The sequence below is a fragment of the Euwallacea fornicatus genome, chromosome 9 (assembly GCF_040115645.1).
Source record: "Euwallacea fornicatus isolate EFF26 chromosome 9, ASM4011564v1, whole genome shotgun sequence".
NCBI classification, from domain to species: domain Eukaryota; kingdom Metazoa; phylum Arthropoda; class Insecta; order Coleoptera; family Curculionidae; genus Euwallacea; species Euwallacea fornicatus.
The window spans coordinates 2,920,472-2,947,365 of record NC_089549.1 but is presented as its reverse complement, the minus strand read 5'-3'; the positions used below and the strand labels follow the sequence as shown (position 1 = coordinate 2,947,365).

General features: G+C 35.6%; 1 protein-coding gene across 6 annotated transcripts in view; it reads left to right on the top strand.

Annotated features, from left to right (window-relative positions):
* The first annotated feature begins 696 nt into the window (after positions 1 to 696).
* RasGAP1 (Ras GTPase activating protein 1) overlaps positions 697 to 26,894 on the top strand; it is a 36,228-nt gene continuing 10,030 nt past the window's right edge. For all 6 annotated transcript variants that reach the window (XR_010732407.1, XR_010732405.1, XR_010732406.1 and 3 more), the window contains exons 1-5: positions 697 to 827; positions 1,056 to 1,176; positions 1,399 to 2,007; positions 9,032 to 9,224; positions 9,286 to 9,431. Coding sequence is in view for 1 of the 6 variants with exons in the window: in XM_066285423.1 (XP_066141520.1) it covers positions 773 to 827; positions 1,056 to 1,176; positions 1,399 to 2,007; positions 9,032 to 9,224; positions 9,286 to 9,431 (1,124 nt within the window). In the remaining 5 variants the exon portion in view is untranslated. The remainder of the gene's footprint in view (positions 828 to 1,055; positions 1,177 to 1,398; positions 2,008 to 9,031; positions 9,225 to 9,285; positions 9,432 to 26,894) is intronic.

The following is a 26,894-nucleotide window of genomic DNA, read 5'->3' as shown; positions in this document are numbered from 1 at the left end:
TTTTAAAATATTTTATTTAAACATCGTTAATTTATCCGTATTTGGATTAAGATGTTGTTTATTATCCTTTCCCGACTATCAAGTCCAGAACGATAATATAAAACGTGCAGACTTGCTCCATTCTTTTTATATACATATGAAGCTGCGAAGTTCGATCATACGCACACATTTAAAATAGCATTTTAAAGTTTAAAAACGTTTAGAAAGAAGAAAGTAGAATGGAAAATAAGGTGCCTGCGTACTGTACGGGACACGTTCTGAGACAGGATATCTATAACACGTATCTTAGGAATATAATATTTAACCCACCTATGCACAGAACCAAAAAGTATAGAAATTGTAATGTTCTCCCTCCCACTTCGTATTATTAATCTAAATACTTGCAATGAGGCTTAGTTTTAGCCAAGATTCATCGAAGAATAAATACTGTGCCCGCTTATTCGAAAAGACAGAATGTAATATAAATCTTTACGATTTTTCGTAAGGTGTGGACTTATAATGCTCAATAAACGTTTTTTCTGTTCCTTTCTACAGAATTGTTGGTGTCAAAGGAGTTATAGTATATATGAATCAATTACTGAAGCGAATTCGCGAAGAAATTCATTACTAAATTGTCAGTGTACATATACCGGATTTACATTTAACATAATAATCATTTTCTGGTTTTGTACTCCTATATTTCTATCTCGCGACCACTGTACCGCGCCAAGGCTCTCTCGACTGTCAAACGATTCCATTCATTTTTCAGAATATGGAGTAGAAACAGGCGAACATGGCGGACGATAGTTTTAAAGTTAGGCATGTTGAACGCTTAAAAATCAAAATAGGTGAGTTTTTAAAGACACATTTGCAGTTGCTGTTGAATAATGTCTCTTGTGTGATTAGTTTCCATCCAAATAACCACATAATTAAGTAATACAACTTCAAGTTTTGATACACGGCCTGAATTGTTGACATTTCAAAGTTGACTTGATGCAGGTGGTGAGATCTTATGAATCAAATTCCTATTTATACGAGAATTTAATTTTTAATCACCGTTTTCCTGTTTTTTACAGGTGAAGCCAAAAATCTACCTACACGAAATCATGGATCATCTAACCAAAGGGATGTGTATTGCTCTCTGTCTCTGGACCAAGAAGAGATTTTCAGAACACCCACTGTTTACCAAACTTTAAGGTAAACGTACACTAAACTCATTACAGCACACCTCCATTCATCAATGCATTATCACATTATTGTAAATTTTTAGTCAAATAGGTTATCTTCATTCTTGAGTAGGTATCATGGTAGGCCAAAAGACAGATTTTTAGTGCTTATTTTTGTTATCATTCACCTAGTTCTAGATGAGTGCTAAGCACACTATATCTATCTCCTACTACAACATTTTCTTGTCCACAGCCCCTTCTTTGGAGAGGAGTTCCAGTTTGACATCCCCAGAAACTTTCGTTACATCTCAATTTATGTGTTTGACCGAGACCGTCAGAACAACAAACAAGACAAAATCCTGGGTAAAGTGGCAATACGGCGTGAAAATCTAGCCAGTTACAACAACAAGGACCATTGGTTCCCTATCAAAGCTGTAGATGCTGACAGTGAGGTCCAAGGGAAAGCCAATGTGGAAATTAAGTTTGTGTCTGAGTTGCAAAGGAGCAAGAACTCCAATTACTGTACCAATACTAGGAAGTTAGTTGTGCAAGTGAAAGAATGTCGGGATTTGACACTTAAGAATGGTGCTTGTGACCCATATGCTTTGGTTTCGGTGGCCTATTCAAATAGTAAGCGCATTGTGAAAAGAACTAAAGTTCGGAAAAAAACTACCTGTCCACAGTTCGAGGATGTGTTTGTCTTTAATGTTTGTGAGGAGAGTGATGTTAACGCAGAAATTTGTGAACTTTTGGTGTCACTATGGCATGATACTCCAGGAAAGGGTGAAGATGTGTTTTTGGGGGAAGTTCGGGTACAGTTAACTGGGCCACAACAGCAGAAGGCAGCCCATGAAAATGCTTGGTAAGTTGATAATTAGCGTGAATGGTGTTAAATCTTGAACTGAGGCTTGAGCTTGGGCACCTAACTGAAATTATGGAGAAAATAACATAAAACCATTACCTTTTATAATTTTGTTCAGGATTTTTGCTCAGGTTAAAACATTACTCACAAAAATGAATCAAATGCAGTAAAATGTATTTGATTCATGATGATTTAAGTCATTTAACCAGAATTTTCCCAATTTAACGTGATTTAAACTTATTTAAACATAAAGTATATACCAATTTAACGGGTGAGTGACCTACAGATTTTGTTCCAACGTTAAATCGACCATTTGAGGAATGCAATTATTGAAAAATTACAACGGCGATTGTACACTAGATTGCACAGCGATAATTACACTGATGCACTTGTGCATAAAAATTACCAACTTGTTGCCGTTTCAATCGCCCCACAGTGGCCTTCCTTATATTGGATCTCATATTGGACCCAGTATATACACGGTGATGTAAATGCCTTTCTATCTGAGTTCTAGGGGAGTCCTAGGTAGAGCGTTAGTTTTACCCTAGGTTAGTGCAGGTTGGTTAGATCATAGACAGATCTATTAACATGCATATATGCACGTTTTAATTTCGCAACAGATATTTTTCATTCAGGCGAGAGTGCCTTCCGCTCGGTACTTGTTAAAATGATCTATAAAGCCCATTGTTCTTTGCATAAACAAAAATGGCCGTCTAAGTATACCCATTGTAATATCTTAATCAGTAATGAATAATTTATAATTGCTCATTAAATATGTCGTTTCTAAGAGATTTTCCCCTCATATAAGGCGAATGAAGTAGGAATACAAATTGTGTGTCGGTATAATGTTTGTCATATCCTGTGAATAACAATTTTTTTAACTGGTGTTTCAATATTTAATCGGGCTTAATATAATTTTAATTAATAATAATATAAGTTTGTTGACTATTTAATTATTATTTTACACCCCTGAATCTTCTTTGCTCTGCTTAAGGAATCAAAGTTAAAACTGTTTTCGGTCACTCTGTTATTACACCAATGAAAAATGTGACGGGTGATCGAGCGATAAAAAGTGATAGAAAAATACTAATATACAGGGTGGCTGTGTGGCGAATTTTCCTATGCTAATTTCAAAAACCAGTTCGTACGAAACTCATTGTAAATAAGTGCTCGTTCGTGCTTTTTGCAGTGTTACATGCTTTGCATTGGGTTCGGTCTCGGGTATTTTGTCGTGATTTGGAGTTCACCCCTGTACACAATTTTCTAGTTGAAGACTCTGTGTAAAGTGATAATTTTGGCCCGCCAGAGTCTCAGTTACAGTGAATTTGGTGGGGGCCTAAGCCATCTAACTGTAATGGAACGCCCCTGTAAACCGGGTATTGTTTAATGATCTTCAACACGATTTGTCATCCCTTCTCATCCAACAACCAAATAGACCTCTAACAATAATACGAGCCTCAGAGGAAGTATTAATACATCTAGCACGTAAATTACTTTAGGAAATGGTGGGCGTTATTTACAGCTAAACCAAGCAGTGGATTTTTCGTCTCCAAATTCCCACATACACATCTATTTTACTACAAAAAGGTAATAAAGTTCTCCCACGCTTTTTCATTCAGCATGGATTCTACTGACATCATTTATACTCTAATAACTGATAAACAATGAATCAAGTCATGAATGAATCTTAATTACTGACGATGAAGAATCGTAGGTTTCTATTTTGTTTTCTACGTGCGTCGTCGTGGTTTTCTCGGTGGTATTGTTGTGATGAATGATGTTGATCATTCAGAATCATTGGCCGAACTGGCGCATGTTCTTGATGGTAGGCATTTCTCAACTCGTGCTCCATTTCCAACATATTACATCTCTGTAGTTGAGTTGCGTGTAATTAGTATGTAAGTGCCCTAACTGTGGATTTATCGTTGTTAATTAATGTCTCGCACGTGCCCTGCCCTGGCGTAAGGACTTAGAACGCGTCAAAGAACAATGCCCTTCCACAATTACAATAGGCGCATTGTCAATATTGTAATGAAGACATTAAAATATTTATTACAGATTGCGCGATATTGTATTCTTTTAAAATTGTGTCTTCGTTTGCATTTGCGGCCCAAGTACAGGAAAGTAGGACGTGCAGTCTTGAGGGGTCATTAAAACCAGAGGCGCATCATTATTGTTACCATGAGATTGCTAATCCAGACACGAATTCTTTGAAAGGCACTTCTTATTTTCTGAGATGCACATTTTCTTGTTTAATTTGAATTTTTTTGGTACGTTATGCGAGGGGGTTTAAAACCAGAATGCAGCATAGTTTGATAGGGTAACTCTAACATTTGCCCTCTCTATTCAACATCAAATTAGGTATAACTTAGAATTAATCGATTAACTCTGATTAATATAATATATGATAATTAATAAATGTAAAAGTGTTTAATTATAATTTTATTAACGGCAGTATATACGCCTGAAAAGGCTTCGTTAATGTATAGGAACTGTAGACCGGCGAACCATCGGATCTCGAACTATCAACTAGCTTACCGAATTAGAAAAAATGAATTAGTTGTAGCTAGGTAATTCAAATTTTGTAGATAAACGTTAATAAGGATATTATGCCACCTCAAGAGCTCCATTTTGACTGTCCTACACATGTGTATGTATATTTTATATCATTTTTTTTATACGTTTATAGGCTAAATTTATATTTTTTCATTTCTTTTTAATAAAGACCTATAATAACAATAATGACATTTTTAATTTCATTGTTCTTAGCAGTACCTTTTTTTATGGTATAGGGCGATTCTCGCGGTGGATGGTAGGTAAGACGCGTATGGAAAATGGGCCAGATCAAATTTCTTCAAATGTGCCAACATGGGTGGTTGATCGTGCCCTATGGATCTAATATTTTTTTGAGCCATGCGACCTTGCCAGTTATACAGGGTGTTTTCTAACTACGTGTAAAAAATTTAAAGGCGTAATCCTCGACTGATTTTGAGTCAAAAATGTGTAATAAACATATGTCCGCAAATGCCTTGTTTTCAAGATACAGGGTGTTGACTGAAAGACGTTGAAAGAGGTTTTTAAAGGTTTGGTGGTTGGGAGCTTGGTGGTTTGGAAACCTTTCCATGTAAATGCGCCTCACTGCCAAACACTTACCATCAGCAAGGCAGTAAACAAAAACCATATTGGCCATATCTTGATTAGTGTAATTAGGAATTTGAAAAATTTTCAAAACTGAGGTATAATCTGATTTTTGGGACACAGAACTAAATTCTTTCACTTTAGAGAGTAAAACACCAAAATAACACTGACTAATCTTGTTTATAGTAGTGGAAGTAGCAAAAAAAACTAACAATAAACAAGTTAGTAAATACCACCAAACCTTTAGAAACCCTTAAAACCTTGTTCAACGTCTTTCAGTCAACACCCTGTATCTTGGAAACAAAGGCATTTGTGGACATATGTTCATTAGACATTTTTGACTCAAAATCAGTCGAGGATTACGCCTTTAAATTTTTTACACGTAGTCAGGAAACACCCTGTATAAAAAGGGAGCAAAAATTCCGATGTATTAAATAGGACAATTTGTATATTATTTCATCTTCGGTTTTGCTATTCTTATTTTGTCGTTTTGATGATTTATGCTCAATAATTCCCATAGCGAAGTCTAATAGTTTTCGAAAGATAATATTACTATTTTTTGTTTAAAATAAGGCCTTGATTAGACCTATGCTGCAAGATAATTTAAATTCGCAAAAAGCAGACATTTTTTCGGAAAATTCTTCGAATTTATCTCGTGTAATATTCCTACCTCGTGCTGGGTAGATCAAAATTAATGTTTTTACATTTAGACACAAAACTTGCTTAAAGTGTTTTTTTTTTGTTTTTTTAATTGAGCACGGTGCATGATAGCAAATGTGTTAAAAGACAATTAAATTCTAGTAGTTTCTATACCTAACCCGTCACATTTCTCAAATGTATGCCGTTTTGTCCCTAACATCGGATCATTTTCGCATACTTTCTGAACTTGGTTCTTGAACTGTATGATGCTTTAGAACTATGCAATTGATCAAGTCATTTGATACGTACTGGAGTTGTGAATATTCATTTGAGCATTTATACGACTTCTAAGCTCTATAAACGCGCATATTTAAAGACTAATTTTTAAGGTCTCTGATTTCATTTGCATCAATCTCACGAACGCATTTGGTTATACGTTGGCGCAATTCCTTTCTACATTTTTCTGGTGTGGTTTGGACTTGTTATTTTATCTCACCTTGCCAATAAAAATCTAGTGGAGTAAAATCGGGATATGAAGCAGGCCAATTCTACGGACGCAAACGCTTAAATCAACGTCAATTCTATAGGTGTAAATCATGGACTAGGCATAAAGGGAATGTCAAATATAGGCCACAGTAAGAAATCTGTTTTTAATCTTTTGGTATTGAGCAGTACGGTTTGAAGGAGTATTTTTTCGTTTGACTTAGTGCCTATGATGTTGCACAGTAGAGGAAAAATGTAGAGCAACTTTTGAAAAATTAATATAATGAGAGTTTTAGTAGTTACAAATATTTGGGTATAGGTTCAATATGAAGCCAGTTTATGTCCAAACACTTCTGCAAAAAAAAATTCTTTATTATTATTTTTTTTCCAATTTTATATTAACAATAATATTTTTTGGTTGGAAAAAGTAGAGCAACTTATCAAATTATAGTAAATATTAACCTTAAAATTTATAAAAGCAGCAGTTTACATTAAGGAATTTTAATATTTAAAAAAATATCCATTGTTTTCTAATTACAGCATTGCATCTTTTTGTTATAGACCTTATCGATTTGGTCACGATGACTGTATCCATGCTTATCCATGCGCCTTTTAAAGCAGAGTGAATACTTCGTTTTGATTCCTATAGGTCTTATCTCTGATTTCCCAATCTTAGATATCCCAGAGGTTCTCAATGGGATTTAGATCGGGGGATTGCGAAGGCCATTCCAAAACGCGTATTCTCTCTTTCCCGAACCATTTTTTCACATATTCGAACTTGTGTTTTGGATCGTTATCCTGTTGGAAAATGCGTCTTAAGGTCATACCATCATTCGCATATGGGGCGCCATTGATCCTCTAAGATTTCCTTATATTGAAATCTATTCATATGACCATCTATTTTGTAAAGGGGGCCAACGCCATAGCCGGAAAAACACCCCTCTTACCATTATCGATCCCCACCATCGTGCTTCACTATAGAACAGGTGTATTTTGGACTGAGTCTTTCATTTTTAGGACGTCTCCCGTAGGTGATACCATCACTATTAAATAAGTAGAACTTTGATTCGTCGCTCCAGATCACGTTTTCTGTCCTGGTCTATCCAATGAAGATGTGCGCAAAATTAAGTCGGACACGTCTATTTCTTTTGGACGAAAGAGGATTTTTGGCTGGTCTTCTACTGTTCTATATGCTACTTCAACGCCGAGCCCATCAGAAATACGGCCCTTAATTTCGTTCCATACTATAAATGGTTAATTCTCCGCAATTTTAAAAATTTGCTTATCTTGGTAACGATTGGTTTTCCTGGGTCTATCACGCTTCCTTTTTGCATCAGTATTTCCAGACACTCGATATTGTGGGCTAATTCGACAAACAATGGTTTTGTTTAAATTAAATGTTTTAGCAATATTTGCTTGCTTGCGGCCACTTCTGTGCAAATTAACGACACGTTCTTTTATTTCAACTGATAAATATTTGCCTCAAGGCATTTCGATCAACGATGTATCACGATTGGAATGAATTTTAAGGTAAATATTTACCATAACTCGGTAAGTTGCTCTACTTTTTTTCTACCAAAAAATACTATTGTCAATGTGAAATTCCGCACAAAAATCAAAATAAAGAATTTTTCTTGCGGAAGTATTTGGAGATACACTGGCTTCATATTGAACCTGTACCTAAATATTTATAACCACTTAAACTCTAATCATATTAATTTTTCAAAAATCGCTCTAGATTTTTTCCCTGCTGCATGTCTACTCGCAGTTACTTTCCGCATTTACTATTTGACGTCATTCCGTTGTGTGTTACTGTAACATGAGTTTTTAAATAAAATCATCTTCGTCATCATTGTCGGGCAGCAGAGGCGATGTTGTGTGGATATGATGCCATCGTGCTCTGGGTGGTCTCATTGAAATCCAATCATCTAATCCGTAATTCCAATCTAATCCAATCAATAATTTCATGGAATTCGCCTCTTATACACCAGTCATTCCTACTACCAAGTAGTTTGACTGGTCGCTTGTGGAAGTAATCCGCAAATATACGAAAATGTTATTTTTTTAATGGTTGGAAACGTCCTTCAAACCGTAAAATGAACGGTTTTCTCTGGTTTATTGTTTAGATAAATGTAGGTATGTAAATCAAACTGCGTGTGCCTGGTTCGTGCACCCTATATACACGTCAGTAACGAAACTCTCCCAAACCGAAACTAATATTAATTACATCCGGATATCCTCTAATCTTTCAGACTGGGTGCTCCCATCAATGCGATGGTGCTAATTTTAGACAAACGAGTAACATCTACGTCGACCACCAATCTCGTACAGTATTGTTCAGTGAATGGATTTTAAAATTATCTGCCGCTCAGGATTCAGATCTTCAATACTTAACCATGCACCGTACAAACGATCGTTTGTGTATTCAGAATGTGCCTTATTAGGATTTTAAAGAGAATACAGATTAAAAATCAAGATAAAATTTCACATGTATCATATACAAGGTGTCCCAAGTTCGAAGTTTATCCTCGCGATCTCGTTCGCCTCCGAGGGCAAAGCCACGTATTTGGTTAGTGTTAAAATTTAGGCGACTGAAAACCCCCAGAAATCTCGGGAAAGCTCGTGACTACGATCCCTGCTCGGGAGAGTTGCCCCCCTCGTTTTAAGGTCATGAGGCAAACATCGCCCTGCGTGACTATTCGCCCCCATAAAAAGCTTCTTAGTATTATTTAATATTTTATCTGTGTTATTAATTTTTTTATAGGTATCTTCTACAACCCCGTTCAAGCAGGAACCGTCCAATTTTGATGCATTCTACTCCACCCGGCACCAGGTTGTCAAGCGACAACAGTTTGGGTTCGCTAAGGCTCCAAGTCCAGTATACGGAAGATCGCGTTTTTCCAGCTGCTACTTATGACAATCTCAAAGCTCTTATTCTGCAGAGCCTTCGTACTCAGGTAGGCGGCCTTTAAGACGTTTTTGATTCAATTCGATGTCTGACGCGAAATTTGGTTGCAGCCCATTACCAACAGTTCAGTGTATGTCTTAGGAGAGATTATTAGCAAGATAGAAATAGCGCCGCCCTTAGTTCGAATACTTCTTCATTCGGAGAAAGTCGAGCCTATTATTACTTCATTAGCTTCAGTGGAAATATCAAAAGTTACGTAAGTAATATTGTGATTTGCTTTTTAATTTTCTAGTCTATTGTACAGGGCGTTTTATAAGAGTGTGTCAAAAATTCGGGGAGGTGAATCTATGAATGATTTTAAGAAAATAGGTTAAAATACAAAAAATATTGAGGAGGCTTTTTTTCACAGAAATGTGGTGCATTCATAAAATCACTTTTAATAAAAGAAACAGTGGCGTATCACATTTTTTGTTTTAAACGTTCAGGGTCACATGAGTCGGGATGCCAATGGTGAAATTAAAAAAAATGTTTTCCTCTTAAAAGACGTGTCCCTACACCTGTTTTGTGCTAAGCCATTTTCATAAAAACATACAATCCCTGTACAAATTTACTAGAGAAAAACAAATAATTGTTTTAATCATCCTCTATCGTAGGTAGGAAGCGATACGGTCCCATGTTAATATGAACCCTTTTCTTTATCCACAAATTCACCCCTTGGGTTTTTAACTTTCCAATGTGAATCACCCTGTATTCTGTAGGATATACAGTATCGGTCAAAAGTGGAGAAATTTTCAATAATTTGTTGCAATTTTATACAGTATAGTGGTATTGAAATATAACACTTATGTATGAGTATAAGATAAGTGGTAAAGCAAGAATCCAAAAAAACATAAAAAAAAGAACCTTTATTCTGAGCAAACAACATTCTGGACAAAAACGGAGGAAAATTTGTGAGAATATAAATTATCAATGTATTCTTTCAATATTTTGTCGGATAAACTTTACTTTTAATAACTGCTTGGCATCTTTGTTCATCGATTCTATCAGTTTTCTAACATCTTCCGATATGCCAACCCAAGTTCGTAATAAGACATCGAGTAATTCTTTATTTTGAAAATTTTCCGCATTTCTATATCACATCTGTTCCAAGTTGGTCCCACAAGTTCTCCAAAGAATTCAAGTCCGGGCTCTGCGCCGGCCATTTCATTACCTCGACTTGTTGAACTTCCGAAAACTTCTTAATTCGTTTGGCAGTATGCTTGGAATCATTGTCGTGCATAAATTTCCGAGTTAAAGGTAAGTTTGCCTCGTCATATGGTAACATCGTATCCTGCAATATATTGAGGTGCATGTGCCAGGCCATAATCCCATTAATTTGTATTAGCGGTCTTACTCCATGCCCAGAAAAACACACCAAAACAAGGACATTTCCTCTCACGTGTTTTAATGTAGGTTTCGCATACTTAGGGTTGAATCGTTCATTCGCAGGATGCCGTACCCATTTAGTACCATCCGATCCAAATAGATTGTGTTCATTTTCGTCTGACCAAAGTAGAGTTTTCCACTTGTTAAAGGCATAGGTCGAAAGTGCCAAGGCTAATTTAAGTCTGGCCCGTCTGTTTTTTTTTTAGATATGAAGGGTTTTTTGGCAGGTCTTCTAGCGTACAGTTTTCCTTGGCACAAGCGTCTTCTAATTGATCTAACAGAAATCGAAATTGACGGGTAATCTTTTCCCATCTCCTCAGCAGTTACAAATGGACTTTTAAACGCGCATTTTCTAATTAACTTGTCTGTGGCTAAAGTTGTTTTTCTGGGCCTTCCAGGTTTCGGATCACTACCGCGGGTCCCCCGACGTCGTGTCATTTGAATTTGCTTGGAAACAACATTTTTATGCAATTTAAATTTTTAGCTTTGTCAACTTGTTTCCATTCACGAACGATGTTTGTCAATTTGGATATGTTTAATTTGATCAGACAAATTCGTGCCACGGGGCATTTTGTTGACCCTTTTGGATATACTGCCAAAATCTGAACTTATTTAGGTGAGCAAAATTCATCGAGTGGCAAAGATAAGGAAAAGTTTCTTCGTTTTTGTCCGCTTAAAATTATAAACAATTTTTTCCCATAATTTATAAAGTCGTTAGGATTTTGTTTATATGCACTCAGAAGAGCGTTTAGAGGTAAATATTTTTCCCAAATCAAGTAAAGCGTATAACGCCGCATTATAAAATTATCAACAGAACGTAAAAGTTTCTCGATTTTTGGCCGGTACTGTATGCCACCCTGTATGGTGATAAAATATTTTTATTTTTGTGGTGGCACGATCGTTTTACCTAATATTTTTTAAAGTAATTTTCCGCGTGGGATCGTGCATATTGTTTAAAAGGTAATTTTAATACTAAACCCACCTTAGCAGCTTGCGTGGGTTGCGTCCATTTTTATCTAAAGCCGCCGTAAAGGTTGTACGTTTCGAGCAGTCTTCCTGTTCCATTGATACCACGTGAACTGATATGGGGTTAGAGGTTTGCAATGTCGCAATAATGCAAAAAAATCGTACGACTGGAAACTGTAATTTAGCCTTCGGTATAATTTATTATACAGTGCGGCCTAGAAGTACCCATCGCTTTTATTTTTACTTGAGTCGGCAAACTTTATTTACGCCTGCGCACAAAAGTATGGAAACACTTTGAAGTTTAATTTTAATTATTTCTTGTTTCAATAGATTTAAGGAACAAATTCCATGACACATTATAATCTTGCTTGAAGCAAACGTAGATTTGAAATTTCATTGGCTTTGGAGCCTACTATTTTTAATTAATTCGACGTAAAAATAAATTAATGAGGACTAAAGCATGGAAAGAACACATTCATTTAAAAATAAATAAACATTAAGCTATTTCATCAACATGAAGTTGCATAACCTTTTGCCCTGAGAACAGCCTTATATCTTCTACGAATCGAATCCATCAAACTTTGCCATTTTTCTTTTTTACAGTAATCTTGAACCATTGGTTTTGTACGATTTCCCACAGCCCATTTTTGTTGGGGACATTCATTTGCGTTATTTGTCGTTTTAGATGGTCCCATAAATGTTTGATGGGGTTCAGGTCTGGTGCCTGAGATGGTCACTTTAATACGTTAATGCTGTTTTCCAAAAGCCCACGCCGTGAAGTGTTTCGGATCGTTATCTTGTTGATATCGCCAGATAAGGGGCATTTCCACCTCGGCCCACAGCAACATCCCACTTTCTAACATATCCTGATAAACAAACCGATCCATAATACCGTCTATTTTCACATGGGGACCGACTCCAGACCTTGAAAAACATCCCCACACGACGATACTCCTGCCACCACGTTTTATCGTTGGTTTCTAGAATCTAATATCGAATGGTCGGTCCACTGGTCTTTTAACATACATTTTCCCGTCTGAGTTAAAGATGTTAAACTTGGATTCATCACTCCAGGGAACTGTAATCCATTTTCGTGAAGACCACGTCAAATGTTCATTTGCAAATTCAGTTCGCACCTTTCGGTTTTTTCTTTTGCAATAAGAGGTTTCTTGACGGCAGTTCTTTTCATAAGATCAGCAGCACGTACAGTGTCGGACAAAATTAAATTAACTGTGAATTAATAGAAAAAAAAATTGTTTAATAAGAAAATATAACATTTTCGATACTATATGTTCGCATGTCCAGTATCCATTTCAGTTTAAATTATAATTCTATTTATCTACGATTAAATAAAAATAATAAACATTCTAAAAATGTTATGTATAATTTTTGCGACAAAATTAAATTGGCCTAAGAAAACTATATTAAATTATGGCCAAACTTTATATTCAAAATACTATTTTAGTATTTTGTTTAATAACCTTTTTTTTAATAATTTTTGGCATGGAAGAAATAAAATTTAAATTGTTTCACTATCTAATGACTTCCAAGCCAAATGTATTTCTACGAATAATTGATCTTTGTTAGTGATGGTTTTTATTCGAATTTTCTTCTCCGCTATTTCCCTATATTCCGAGTTAAAACGTTAATTTTCTGGCCAACAAACCATTTCTTAACAAATTCGGCAATATATTTCTGGTCATTATCGTGTTGGAAAATAAATTTAAGAGGCATTTCCCACTCTCATACGGAAGCATCACATTTTCCAGCATATTACAATAGATAAATCGATCCTTTTTCCGTCTATTTTGTGAATAGGACCTACGCCGAATCCGGAAAAACAGCCCCATACCATTACGTTCCCTTCTCCATGTTTTGTTGTGGTCGAAACATACTTGGGATGTAATCTTTGGCTAGCTGGACAATGAACAAATCTTGAGCCATAACTTTTAAATAAATAAAATTTTGATTCACCGCTAAATAATATTTTCTTCCAGTAATCCGCTTTCCAATTTGAATATTGGCATAGCACATGGTATCTATGCCTGTCTATCCTTCTTGGATAGTAAAGGTTTCTTTGCTGGCCTTTTTCCTGGGAGGCCAGCTTCTACCAACCGTCGCTGAATTGTTCTGGATGGCACAATAGAGTTCACCAATTCGGCTCAAATTTGGGATGCTGATAATCATGGATTTTGCTGGCTCAATTTCATTATCCGACGATTCATCCTTTTTGTGGTTTTTCTTGTTCGACCAGCCCGTTTTAGGCTCACTACACAATCACGCAGCCTAAATTTTTCAATAATAAATGAAACAACTTGTTTCGATACATTGAATTGTTCACTTATTAATTTTTCACTTCTGCCGCTTTCATAAGCTTCAATAATTTTTTTTTTGAGATCTACAGACAAATGTTTTCCTCTAGCCATTTTAGAGATCGCGTAGAATTAACGTGCAATTTTTTAACGGCGAATTTCAAGAAAATATGGGCAAACTGAAGTGCTCAATTTAATTTTGTCGCACAAGTACTTGTGGACCTTTAAACATTTGAAAATAATATTTATTGAGCCACACCTAACAACATACTTTTTTTTAATTTGAAACGTGCTATTGTTGTTTATATACAAGATAAGTAAATACATTTTAACAAGGAGCTCACAGAGAAGATATTTCAGAATTTTTCCTAGTCAATTGAATTTTTTCCGTTACTGTAATCGACATTTTACCGCACGAATTGTGGTGTTTACATTGTATTTCTCGCATACTTTTTGCCTAATTTGTCGCATCGTCTTACTGGGGTTCGCGAGTGATAAACTTCTAATGAATTTGTCGATGTTCACGGTGATTTTCCTGGGACGTTAATTTTTTCTCGATTTTTGTATTGCTCGCCAGATTAAATTTTCTCAATATTTTGGATACAGAACCTTCACTGATTAGTAAATTTTTTGCAATAAAATTTTCTTTTAAACATTGTCGATTCGCTTTCACAATCTTTTTGCGTAAGTTCTCTGAGAAATATACTGCGTGACATAGAAAAGAGAACACCCCGTAAAAATGGTTTTATTTAAACAATTTTTGGTGTGTGTGTCTGCATATGGGAACACAAAAAACGATTAAATTTTCAGCCATATTTATCGATGTATTTACGAGGTATTTCAGGATTTTTAGGTTTTTTTTTTAACTAAAAAAAACTAAAAAAACTTTAACTAAAAAAAAATTGCAATAAAATGTCAACAATATGAATGCAAAATATCATTTATCGGTGTACAGTGTGCTTAGAAAGTGCTTTTAGATTAGTCAAATATGCTTGTTAAGAAATGTTCACCAATTGAACGAGTTTGAGAGGTTGAATGGTGGGCTACGAGAGGCCGGCCGGTCATTTAGGGAAATCGCCACTAGATTGAACCGTATTATAAATACTATAGTGAAATGTTGTTCCAAGAAGAGCAAACAGGCAGGAGAGGTACTGGACGATTCCGAAGAACTACAGAACGCCAAGATCTCCGCCTTGGAATTACGGCCTTAAGCGATAGATTCGTTTCGTCGCAGACGCGGCCGATCAGTGGTTTGCTGAGTACAGAAGGCCCGTTGGGATTCGAACTATTTATCACCGGTTAAGAATTTTTTAACTGATTTTCTATAGTCCTCACCTAGTTTTACCCCTCACCCCTAAATCATTGTCAAAATCGACTGCAGTGGTGCAGGGAACGAATACATTGGAATCTGGAATGGGATAAATCGTGTTTAGTATCGCATCCAGATTCTGTTCGGGTATGTATGGTGGTCGGGCATGAGTAAGACGAAGACGGGATTCTCAGTTTAAAATACAGAGGCATGTCTATCAGACTCTTGAGGTAATGGTTTGAGGTGCTATTGCATATGGTAGTAGGCTACCTTTACCTTTCATTTGAGGCAGTATGACAGCCTGACAATACATCCAAGAAGTCCTGGAACCTCGTGCCCTATCTGAAAACTCTTGTTAGTCCAGTTTTACAGCAAGACAGTGCATGATCACATGTGATTAGAGTGACTACGGACTTTTAACAAAATGCAATCGATTTGCTATCTTGACCACCTCGCGCTCCAGACCTCTCAGCGATTGAACGTGTATGGGATATTGCAGGTAGAAGGTTGCATAATTTACCCCATCCCCACAACCCGTAGCGGCGGTATGTCATGCTGTCCAGTTAGTCTGGAACGAGATCCCCCAAGAGGACATCAATCACCTCATTAGAATCATGCCTGGCGTGTAGAGTAGCGCATGAGACGCCGCGGAGGACCGACAAACGATTAATTTTTTTTTGGTTTTTGCAATTAAATTTGTTCAGTTTTTTAATGAAGCCTTTGTTTTAGCCTGGGAAATATTCAGACAAAAGATTATTTAAATAAAACCATTTTTACGGGGTGTTCTCTTTTCTATGTCACGCAGCACACCTATTCTTACCAATTTGCGCAGACGTTTAGAGACACAAGATGAAAAAAAAAACTGTGCCAGCTACGTGCTCGATGCTACTAGTACTGCTTACCTTTCCACAGTTTTATCCGAGGTATAAATGACATTTATAGCAAAAAAGCGATATCGGTTTCCGAAAAGTGTAAACATGTTTAAAAAACGTACAATACAAGCGAGTTCTTCTTCGATGCAAGAAATACAATACAAATTCAATACCTTTCCATACTTTTAGGCCGCAAGTGTACTAAAAATTAGTTTTTAGTGTACTTGCGGCCATTTACATTGGACATCGTTGTATCGTCGCGATTGCACACAAACGGTAGTCCATCTGAAGACTCCTTTGCAACGTTCTCGAAGAATGTCTTACTGGAGTAGCTCCGGTCGGGACGTGAAGGGGACTTTTTAAGTGCATATTTCTTCGTAGTCTTTTCGCTCATATCTCATGTTATATAAGCGATATAATCTGAACTAATATCTACGAGTATTATAAATTCAAATGTTTGAATATAAATTCGCCTGCAAAGACACAACAGAGGTCTAATGCGAGTAGGTGCGAATTTTAAAGTGCTTCATAGCCGATTTTTGATTAGTGTCATGTGTTGACATGCTAAGCGTATCCTATGTTAATGTTTCACAACAATCAACAATGAGAACACGAGCTAATGAATTCTAAACAATCAGACTTATTGTTGGCAATTCGTATTTTTATATCTAAACATTATGAATTTATTAACCTCCGATTTTTTTCGTCGGTGTGATGGTCTTTGTCTTTCCTCAGTGCAAGAAACTCGAACCAAACAGTAAACTTAGACGGATTCATTGCATTATGGGTATATTATTGTTTTTTTTTTCACAGGTAAGACTTCCCAATTTAAAATGTCCCACGAGCTAGAATTGACATAAAAAACACACGAAATTAATTCGATTTAAAATATACACAGGGCGTTCGTTGCAACGCCGGCCAAATTTTGCGAGTCGACGCCAGGAATCTCTGTGATGGAATCAGTTCACGTAATGTCTGTATTATTCACATAATGTGGTTTTTCCTCTCTGTATAACTAGGTGGGTTTGCGAAATCTTTCTGAAATTCTACAGAGTGGACCATGACGCGCAAAATTTTTTCACGAGGCGGCACTGGCCTTTTCCAGAAATTGAATTTTTGATTCAATTCAGAAATTGTTATTTCAGTGTTTCGCTTCTTGTTTCTTTTCGCGTGCGGTGCGTAAAATTTTTTCGCTCATCTGACAAAAGTCCGTTCGATTTTCTGACGGCATTTCGGACAGGATGTTGGATTTCAAATAAGGAAGGTGACATAGACCCATGTACTTCCGGCATAACGGAAATTCCCCTTATGTTCACTGCTTTCCAGTTTGTGCAGTTGTATGTGCTCCATCGACTTTCACAACGGGGGGGATATGCATATTTATAACACGTCAGGATATGAAACACCCTGTATAGCGGTTTGTGGGTTTATCGTTGAATGGTGATTTCCGAAGTATTTTCCATTTTGTTTTGAGAGAAAAGGTGCAATTGCAATTGGATAATAAAAGCGAGGAGCACTGACAAGAAAAATAATTTAAAACTCAACTCAGGAAGATTCAAACACCATCGGTATTGCGCACTAAAAATAACTGCTGCCGTTCGTAAAAAGCAACTCAAAATAAAGAAAACAGCAATGCTGACAGCAACGAAAGACCCTTATGACATGGCTCAATGTGCATGATTTTCTTGTTTATTTTTAACCGACTAAAAATGCAGTAGAGAGAGGTTTAGTAATTATGTTGTCACAGGTGAAATTTGAAGGATTTGGAAAGATTTGGTTACATGCTTATATAATTAAGTATGTGCCAAAATTGAGTGCGCTATTCCTTACTCAATTGTAAGACAAGATTTATACACAGTGTTCAAGATCAAGGATCGACTGAATGATTCTTGACTCGAATTGACAAGACCGGACTAGTATCTTTTTTATTCTTTTTTGGTATCTGTTCGAAGAGATACCGTAGAATATATTTCGCATTTTCATTTCTATTCTGTGTTTATTTAATTTTCGTATTTTATATGGTTGTTGACATCATTGTAGTGTGTGTATCCTTATCTTTATATTTTGCACATTTTATAAAAACGTGCGGCAAGCTATTTTGTTTCCATAATATAGGGTGTTAAAATATTTTTCAGTGCTGTATACTTAGTTAACATTCCGTATATCTGTGCGAGTTTCGCTTTTCGCTTGTCGTACCAAAAGAAAGGGGCAGTGGCCTTAGGCGTGGCCTAGATCCAAGCTATTTTCCTATAATTCAAGGGGCAATTCTAAAACGCAATTTCACTCATGTGACCGAGAGTGGCGTCCATGTCATCCCACTTCGGTCACCTTGGAGTAAATATTATTCTTCAAACCTTCCGTGATACTAGCTGTTGACTGCGGCTGACATCTTGTTAAATGTGACCATGCTTTCATCTCGACCAGCCCTATTTTACCCATTGTAGTTCTTCGTAGGCGGGCAGTGAGCAGTGTCACCCCAAATTTGCATTACTACCTATTTCCGATGGGCTGCCTCGGTGCAAACCGCAGACCGACAAAATGTCGTTTCGGTGATAAAATTCGAAACCGCAGAATATGCATGTATTACATGCTACTACTACATAGTATAAGCCCCTCGAGAGAATTGTCACACTACTAAAAATATGTCACCCCTTGGGTGTTAAATAATTTCCAGGTCCATTGTCCGATTTGAGTAAATTTTTATTTGATCATGGGTTCGCACTGAATTATTAAATTTTCAGCGAACGTCCTTTATCGTTGCAGACCAGGTGACACCAACACTAAGTGTTTTTCTCAAAATTTTAATTTGAATCACACTTTAAGTAAAACTCGAAACACATGTTTTCCTAACATTTCTTTTTTAATTTGCTCCGATATGTTTGATAATAAAGTAATAATAAGTAGGACAAAATTGTATCCAAATTATTGTGTGTAAAAAGTACATAATCAAAAAAATCAAATAATGTTTGACGTAATGTGTAAATGACAAAATGTATTTGACGTAATGTACAAATGATAAAATGCATTTGACATAACGCAAAAAAGTTGCTAAGCGATCAAGATGACAGCTGTCAACTGACAGAAAAACGAGAATAATGAAAACGTCAAGAAACTGGAGATAACGAGCAGTTAGTGCAGTTAGTTAAGTCCTTTTTCACAAAAAATATTGTGGACTGCAGTCTTTGAACAAAAATGTGTTGACAACATTTGCGTTAGAAGGAAAATAAATTGATGATATCCAAACAAGGAAAAATTTACCAATTTTCTCTTTTTATAGAAAATATCACCAAAATAATCAGAATAACGATGGTCACCCGTCAGCTGAGCTGTAAATGTTATTATTTTCAGTTTGTTTTGCCGCGATTAGGGAACCAAAAAGCAAATTGTTTGGAAGAAACTTAATCGAATGCGCTTTAAAATTCGACATTTTTTAAACTCTGGGGCATCACATAGAGGACTTTAAAATTTAAAAAGTAAACACTGTGTTTTACCCCGTATATAATGATCATCGATTTTCATTTAAAAATATGAGGGCGCAATGCGATTCTTAAAGAATAAAAGTATATTTTATTAAAACAAAAACAAAAAAACATCAGTTCAGATGTTGAAAACATTTTTAGTTTGTTTAATGTACGTCAAATCGATTATTAACGCGTCACTTTAACGATCATCGTTAACTCTTTGGCATCTGTTCTTCAGTTTCATGTCCTGGTCCCGTCACTGTCGTCGAAATTGAATTTCAGTGGGCATCACTTATTGCTCCCAAATTTTTAATTCAGACCAAAATTATTCATTATTTTATGTGCGTTAAATCCAAAATTAGACTTTATTCGAGGGTCACTGCCAATATCTGCAGTCGGCGGAAAAATATTTTAACTATCTCGTGCGTTAATGAGCGCTTAATAATGTGAAAACCATTTCGATGATTAGTCGCGTTCGTTAATACACTTATTGGTATTATAAGTATGAATGAAGGTGTATGTTCATGCAAATTATTTATTTTATATCTAGGTATTCGGCACACACAGATATGCCTCGCCATATCGGATAAGTAAATATGTATGTAAACAAGGTTTTCCGTTCACTGTGGTTTCATTCATTCACGTATTTTTATCACACTATTTTTTTTACACTAGATAAGATACCCTTCTTTTTATTTAGACATTTTTGTTTGATCGTCCTTAAGTATGTGGCAAATATGTGTTATTCAATTTCCGGCGAGAAAACGAGCAGGGATAAATCCAAAGTCTAAACGTCACGTTTCTTTTCTGTTATTTCAAATGGCCATCCCTACCTAACAAACTCGCTGCATGTGATTAATCCATAAGTTTTCCCGCACTTTAATACTGTTTTCTCCACGACCATTTAATAGTAAACCAATATCCAGCTTGTTGACCGAAGTTAAATAGGGGCCATAAAGCGTCAGAGGGAATAATGAGGGATCTGCGGGATGTAAAACCTTTATTTCCGCTGGCCGTTTAAGTTGTCATGGCAACCCGTTCGCTTATAATTATAACGAACAACTTCGCTGCCTCAGTCCTGCGGCGTCGGGTGTCGGATTTTTTCACTGCGCAGCCTCCGCTGGACAAGTTGGAGTTTGACATTATTGTTTACGTGACCTTATCGTTAGTAATGGAATATAGCCGTGGACAAAGTATAGTATTATATTCGCTGTTCATGGTCAGAAAATTTCTTTTTTCAATCTCGGCAAAACCTTAGACCTCGATGAATTGGCAGTAAATTATGCTCTAATTATGTTATTGCGGACCTGATATTTTCTTAATGCTTGGTCCGTAGTTCTTCAGGGAAAAAAGTGCAAATAATTAGCAGAGGCAAGATTTTTGCTATTTATAATATAGCATTAAACCATATCGGCCGTTTCTTTACTGGAATGTTCCAGGGCCAGTTTGACGATATTTATTAAAATGTTGGAAATACTGACTGAAAAGAATGACTATGACAGGTGAACTAGGTCATACTGCAAAGATCGCTGAGGTTATAGCTAACTTAGAAAAAAATAGGATTTTGCCACGTTTTAACATAGACCTGTTCCCCTGTTCTTTATTCTATTTCTATAGATGAGTAGTAGTGTAGACATGCATAACGCATAATCGGAAAGAAATAGAAAATCTCTTTTAACGGTGTTAGAAAACTTTTAACACGGTCATCACTTTGAACACACAGTTTAGGTTAATATAAATTTTGTAATAATTATTGAGCCAACTTCTTTGCTTAACTTACGCAACTAGTTAATTAACTAATTCTAGGTTGCTAATTATCGATGATAACAATTGTTTTGCACAGTAAATTTCGTCGAGGTCACGGCCACTTTAGGCAATGTTATATTTTGAAGTTGTCTGACATGAAACCTAAGCATTTTCATAGAGTGTAAAACACCGTTAGAAAGGAAAAAAGTTATTTTCAAACGCAGTTGAAAATAACTTTTTGTTTAACATGGCCGTAAGGAAATAAAAAGTTAATGATGGTACTTCAGCATCGAAATATCGTAACTAACAATGCGTAGATGGAGAGCTTGTATAAACTTACCCTAGGGCCGTTTTTACAGATTGGGAAAATATTTGGAGTTTAAGTAATTTGATTTTTTTGAAAATAACCCAAGTGGCTTAAAGTCGTTTCCGATACGCCATCAAATCGGCCATTACATTCCCTTCAACTTATAACTCTCAAGATGTCCACGCATGCAGGTCCAATTTGGGCCGCCCCGCATGCACTTCCTATTTCTCCATATGGAAATAAGTTCGGACGTTTGCTTATAGCAACATTTTTTGATAAAAATGTGAAGGGAAATAACCTCCAAAGTCATCGTTTATGCTTCCCGTTGATTGTTGGAAAGGGAAATGAACGGGTATATCTCTTCAAGATTGCCCTGATCGCAAAATTGCCCTTATAAAACCGTTATGCCAGGTGGTTAGGGACGGTTAGATATTATTTGGGACGTATTGATTTCTGTCCCGTACGACTCCTAGAAATAACGTTGTAAAAGATAACTATTCGCACGTAGGTGGTACTTAATGTTATCTACGACGAAGGATCAGTAATAAAATTAGCTAAAATAGAAATCATTGTTTATTGCTAAAATTTTATGAATGAACGAGCAGTTCCGCTGGCCTTGATTGCTCCCGTATATTTGTCGCCTAAAAATACTTATCTGTCAGGGCCGGGTCAGGAGGCATGTTCTGTTTGTTTTTGGGCGCGTATATCTGTGCAATATGTGTACATTTCAAATTACAAGTTCATATTTATTACACAGCTGATATCATTCAGTTGCGCTATCGGACGGATATGGATGGTCGTTTAGTCGCTTATTAAGCGCCTTCCTAAGAAATCAGTATGATTCTCGGTAATTCGTAATTTGATGCGGCTATTTGAATAACACTTTCACGTGCCCGTTCACCTCAAATGAATTAAAATGGAGTAACGAAGAGTATTAGTTCGTTGTGTCATCGGGAAATTTTCTGTCAGCATTAAATACTCCAAGCCAAGTACAGTGAATCCCAAAAATATTCGGACGCGCTCTTTTTACAGATTTCACGAGTCCTATTTAAACATATTAGTTATTTTTTCATTTTTTTTTTACGTTAGAAATGTCTCTATCAACCATCTATTTAGGGATCTGCATAAAAAGGAATGCGAAATCATAATAGTTTATATTGAAATTTCAAGAAATAATCTAGAGAACCATTAAACGGGTCACAAAAATATTCGGACAGTAATAACTAACATGTAACTACTATATCTATATAATTGATTTAAAGATATACAGGGTGGCCATTCAGTGCGGTCTCGGAAGATTACGGCTAAACAATTTAATATTTTGAATTTCTTTTTTTTGCGTTATACAGAACTCGATTATGGGTTCATTCTAAAATTGTTTTCGTTTCATATAGGGTGTTCTAAATAAGTGAAAAGTATCAAAGTTATGTTTTTTTAAATAGGACACCCCATATATTAATATCGTTTTAGATTTTTTGAGAAAAATAAATGTAAGTTTCATTAAGGTTTACTTGTCCTAAATCTTAAGGATTTCGAAATAATTAAGTTTTTTAAAAAAAATCATGTAATTTTAAAAACTTTGTTTTGAAGGAAGTTTAAACTGGAGTAAATCGAAATTCATACCAAACCTTAGATATGAGACGTATTTTATGCCAGAATTATTAAAATTGAAATATCTCATACAGTGCGTCCAAAAAATAACATGAATATTGCATTCTTTTTGAAAGGAAATAACTTGCTTAATTTAAATAGAACACCCCATATTTTATTACTCGAAATAAGAGATAAACATATGACTAATCAAATTATTAATTTTGCTACCTTTTCTTAAATCTTATTTTTCGAAGAAAACCTGTACATTTAGGTATAGGAAGGTGTAACGATTTTTGATTAGTCATATGTTTATCTCTTATTTCGAGTAACAAAATATGGGGTGTCCTATTTAAAAAAACATAAATTTGATATTTTTCACTTATTTAGAACACCCTGTATAAAACGAAAACAATTTTAGAATGTACCCATAATCGAGTTCTATATAACGCAAAAAAAAGAAATTCAAAATATTAAATTGTTTAGCCGTAATCTTCCGAGACTGCACTAAATGACCACCCCGTATAATTATCCTAATTAATTAATTTAGTATTTTGTATGGCCACCTTTCGCTTCAACTACACTTTTCAAACGTTTAGGCATAGAAGATAAAATTTTTCTTAAATAATTTAAATTAATTTTATTCCATTCTTCTCGCAACCTGGTTTTTAATATTGTTTTTGATGTAATTTCATGTTTTCTAAGTTGTTTATCCAAATAATGCCATGCATTTTCTATCGGGTTTAAGTCTGGAGATTGGGGAGGGGTTTTAAGGACTTTAGGACAATTGTACAACAGCCATTCACGAACAATATGAGCAGTATGTTTTGGATCATTGTCTTGGTATAGCTTGAACGAATTCAATATGCCTATGTTTTCCGCACTTTTCCGTAAATTTTTTCTTAGAATATTTAAATATGCATTTTTGTCCATAATACCATCAATGAAAACTAATTCACCAACTCCTAGTGATGATATACACCCCCAAACCAAAACTGAACCTTCTCCATGTTTTACTGTAGGACAAAGATGTTGTCTCTGTAGTTCTGCATTTGCTTTCCTCCATACCATTTGACGTCCGTCTGAGCCAAAAATATTAAATTTTGATTCATCACAAAAAATTACATCATTCCAATAATTGTCTGATTTGGAAATGAATTCTTTAGCAAAATTGATTCGTACTTTTACATTTTTACTGCTAAGCCATGGTTTTTTTCTGCATACCCTTCCGTGATATCCATGGCTTCTGATAGACCGACGAATGGTGTCAGTACTAACTATTTTATTGGAATGATTTTCCAATAGGGTCTTCGATTTTGGAGCTCTAACTTTAGGGTTTTTCTTAATGGTTCTCATTATGAAGCGGTTGTCCCTATCATTTAAAAATTTTAGTCGACCTCTTTGTTTTTTTGGAAGTATTCTATCTTCATTTTTATAACGTTTTCCAATGTCTCCAACTGTGCTCTTACTTAATTGGAGCATTTCCCCAATCTTTTTATAGGAATTACCTTTTTCGTAATGAAATATTACTAATTGCCTTTTATTAAAACTAACATTACTTTTGTTTGGTACCCGACCCATGATGGACATTATTTCTAATTTTTCTCTGCGATATCTGTATTTAGCAAGCAACAAATGCATGCAAATGCGTAAAAATTCTTTTTTTGCTATGAATCATTTTGTTGTGTGTGTCGTCCGAATATTTTTGTGACTCGTTTACTGGTTCTCTAGACTTTTTCTTGAAATTTCAATATAAACTATTATGATTTCGCATTCTTTTTTTATGCAGATCGCTAAATAGATGGTTGATAAAGACATTTCTAACGTAAAAAAAAAAAAATAAAAAAATAACTAATATGTTTAATTAGGACTCGTGAAATCTGTAAAAAGAGCGCGTCCGAATATTTTTGGGATTCACTGTATATAACATGCAGGCAGTACCTAAAATATTGGGATGAGTGCTAACCAATTACCAAATAAGGTATTTCTCGATTAGACGTGGTTAAACGAGCACAGATTTAAAAAAAAAATAATAATGCCGTGAATCACCAACAATAAAAACTTATAATTAAAGGTTTCAATTATTTAACAAAACAAATTTGCAATCTACAAATAATCAAAATGGTAACCTTTGAATGATATAAACATTTTGGGACGGTTCCGTTACATACCCCTAGAATGACCCATAATGCTCTTGATATCACCAATCTGATTTAAATAAACAAAAACTTGTTTCGTCTTGTTCGTCCTAAGCCAAGTAGTGCTATTTAGTTTTCAAATTAATTACAATGTGGGGCGTGGGAAAAACACGAGTTTCGATTTAAGACAATTAGTGATGTATCATTGTGAAAAAAGCTGTTCCTATAGTAAAATTGCTTCCGTATTAAGACTTGGTAAAAGTACAGTGGGAAACAGTATTTTACGATGTAATAATGAAGAAAAACTGGACTTTATTTCACAAACTGGCCGTTCAGAACTTTTGATTCCAAGGACCGGCGCTTTATTACACGGAAAGTTGCAGAATGTCCAAAAATGAGTGCTCCAAAACTCCAAATATTATTATACCAACGTGCAGAGAAAAGGGTACCTCTTCGAACAATACGCCGATGCGTCCATTCTGATAATTATCATGGTAGAATAGCACGAATAAAACAAGGCCTGAATGAAAGGAATAAGAAAATACGGCTAGAATTTACGTCCAGCTAAATCTCGAAAGGAAATGATTACTGGGCAGATGTAATTTTCTGTCCAGTAAGTCCGAATTTAACATCTTTCGCTCTGATGGGCGTCCCAGAGGGTGGAGGGTCTGTTACGGTTCGGGGATGCGTATCATTTGCGGGAGTTGGCAAATTGATGTTCATAGAAGAAACACTGGACCAAATGTACTATTTCAATTTTTTTAAACGAAATCTTAGATCCGGTGCTGAAAATATGAAAATTTTAAACACGTTCAAATTCTATCAAGAGAACGACCCTAAACATAGAGCTCGAATAGTGCAAGGGTGGCTACTTTATAATTGTCCTAAGGTCATCAAAGCTCTTGTCCAGTTCCCAGACCTTAATCTCATTGAGAATGTGTGGCATTTTCTTGAGACGCAAATGAGAGGTCATCAAATTACTAATGAGGACGCTTTAAAGCGAGCATTGCAAGAATAATGGAATAAATTGAACAGAATTTTTCTACAAAAAATGATTTTTTCAATTCCAAAAAAAGTGTTATTGAGCAAGAAGGTGGCCATAATTAATATTAAACATATCCCTGTTTCCCGTAGATGTATAAGAACTGAATCGTCCCAACATTACTGAAATATTACCATTTTGAATGTTTGTTCGCTCTATATTTTTGTTGTTAAATATTTCGAAGCTTCTACTGCAATTCTTCATTGTTGGTGATTTAATATAATATTATTTTAAAAAATCCTTTTTATTTACCACTTTTTCACGGAAAAATATCTTAATTTGTAAATGTTTATCCTCCGGCCCAATATTTTTGGTACTGACTGGTACATGTGTACTTCATACCACTTGGCAGTGTCTGAGAACAGGCCATGATGGTTTTTCATCAATCGGGCACCGTTCAATTGTGAACTCCCCCTTGTCAACCCATATTTGTCTAGCTGGTTCTACAACAGTGTGAGGAAGTTGGCAAACTACGTCAAACCATTTGATTAAGTTAGAAATAATTGTCAATGCCCTGACCATGAGCCATGTCAATTCCATGCGGCGCACCT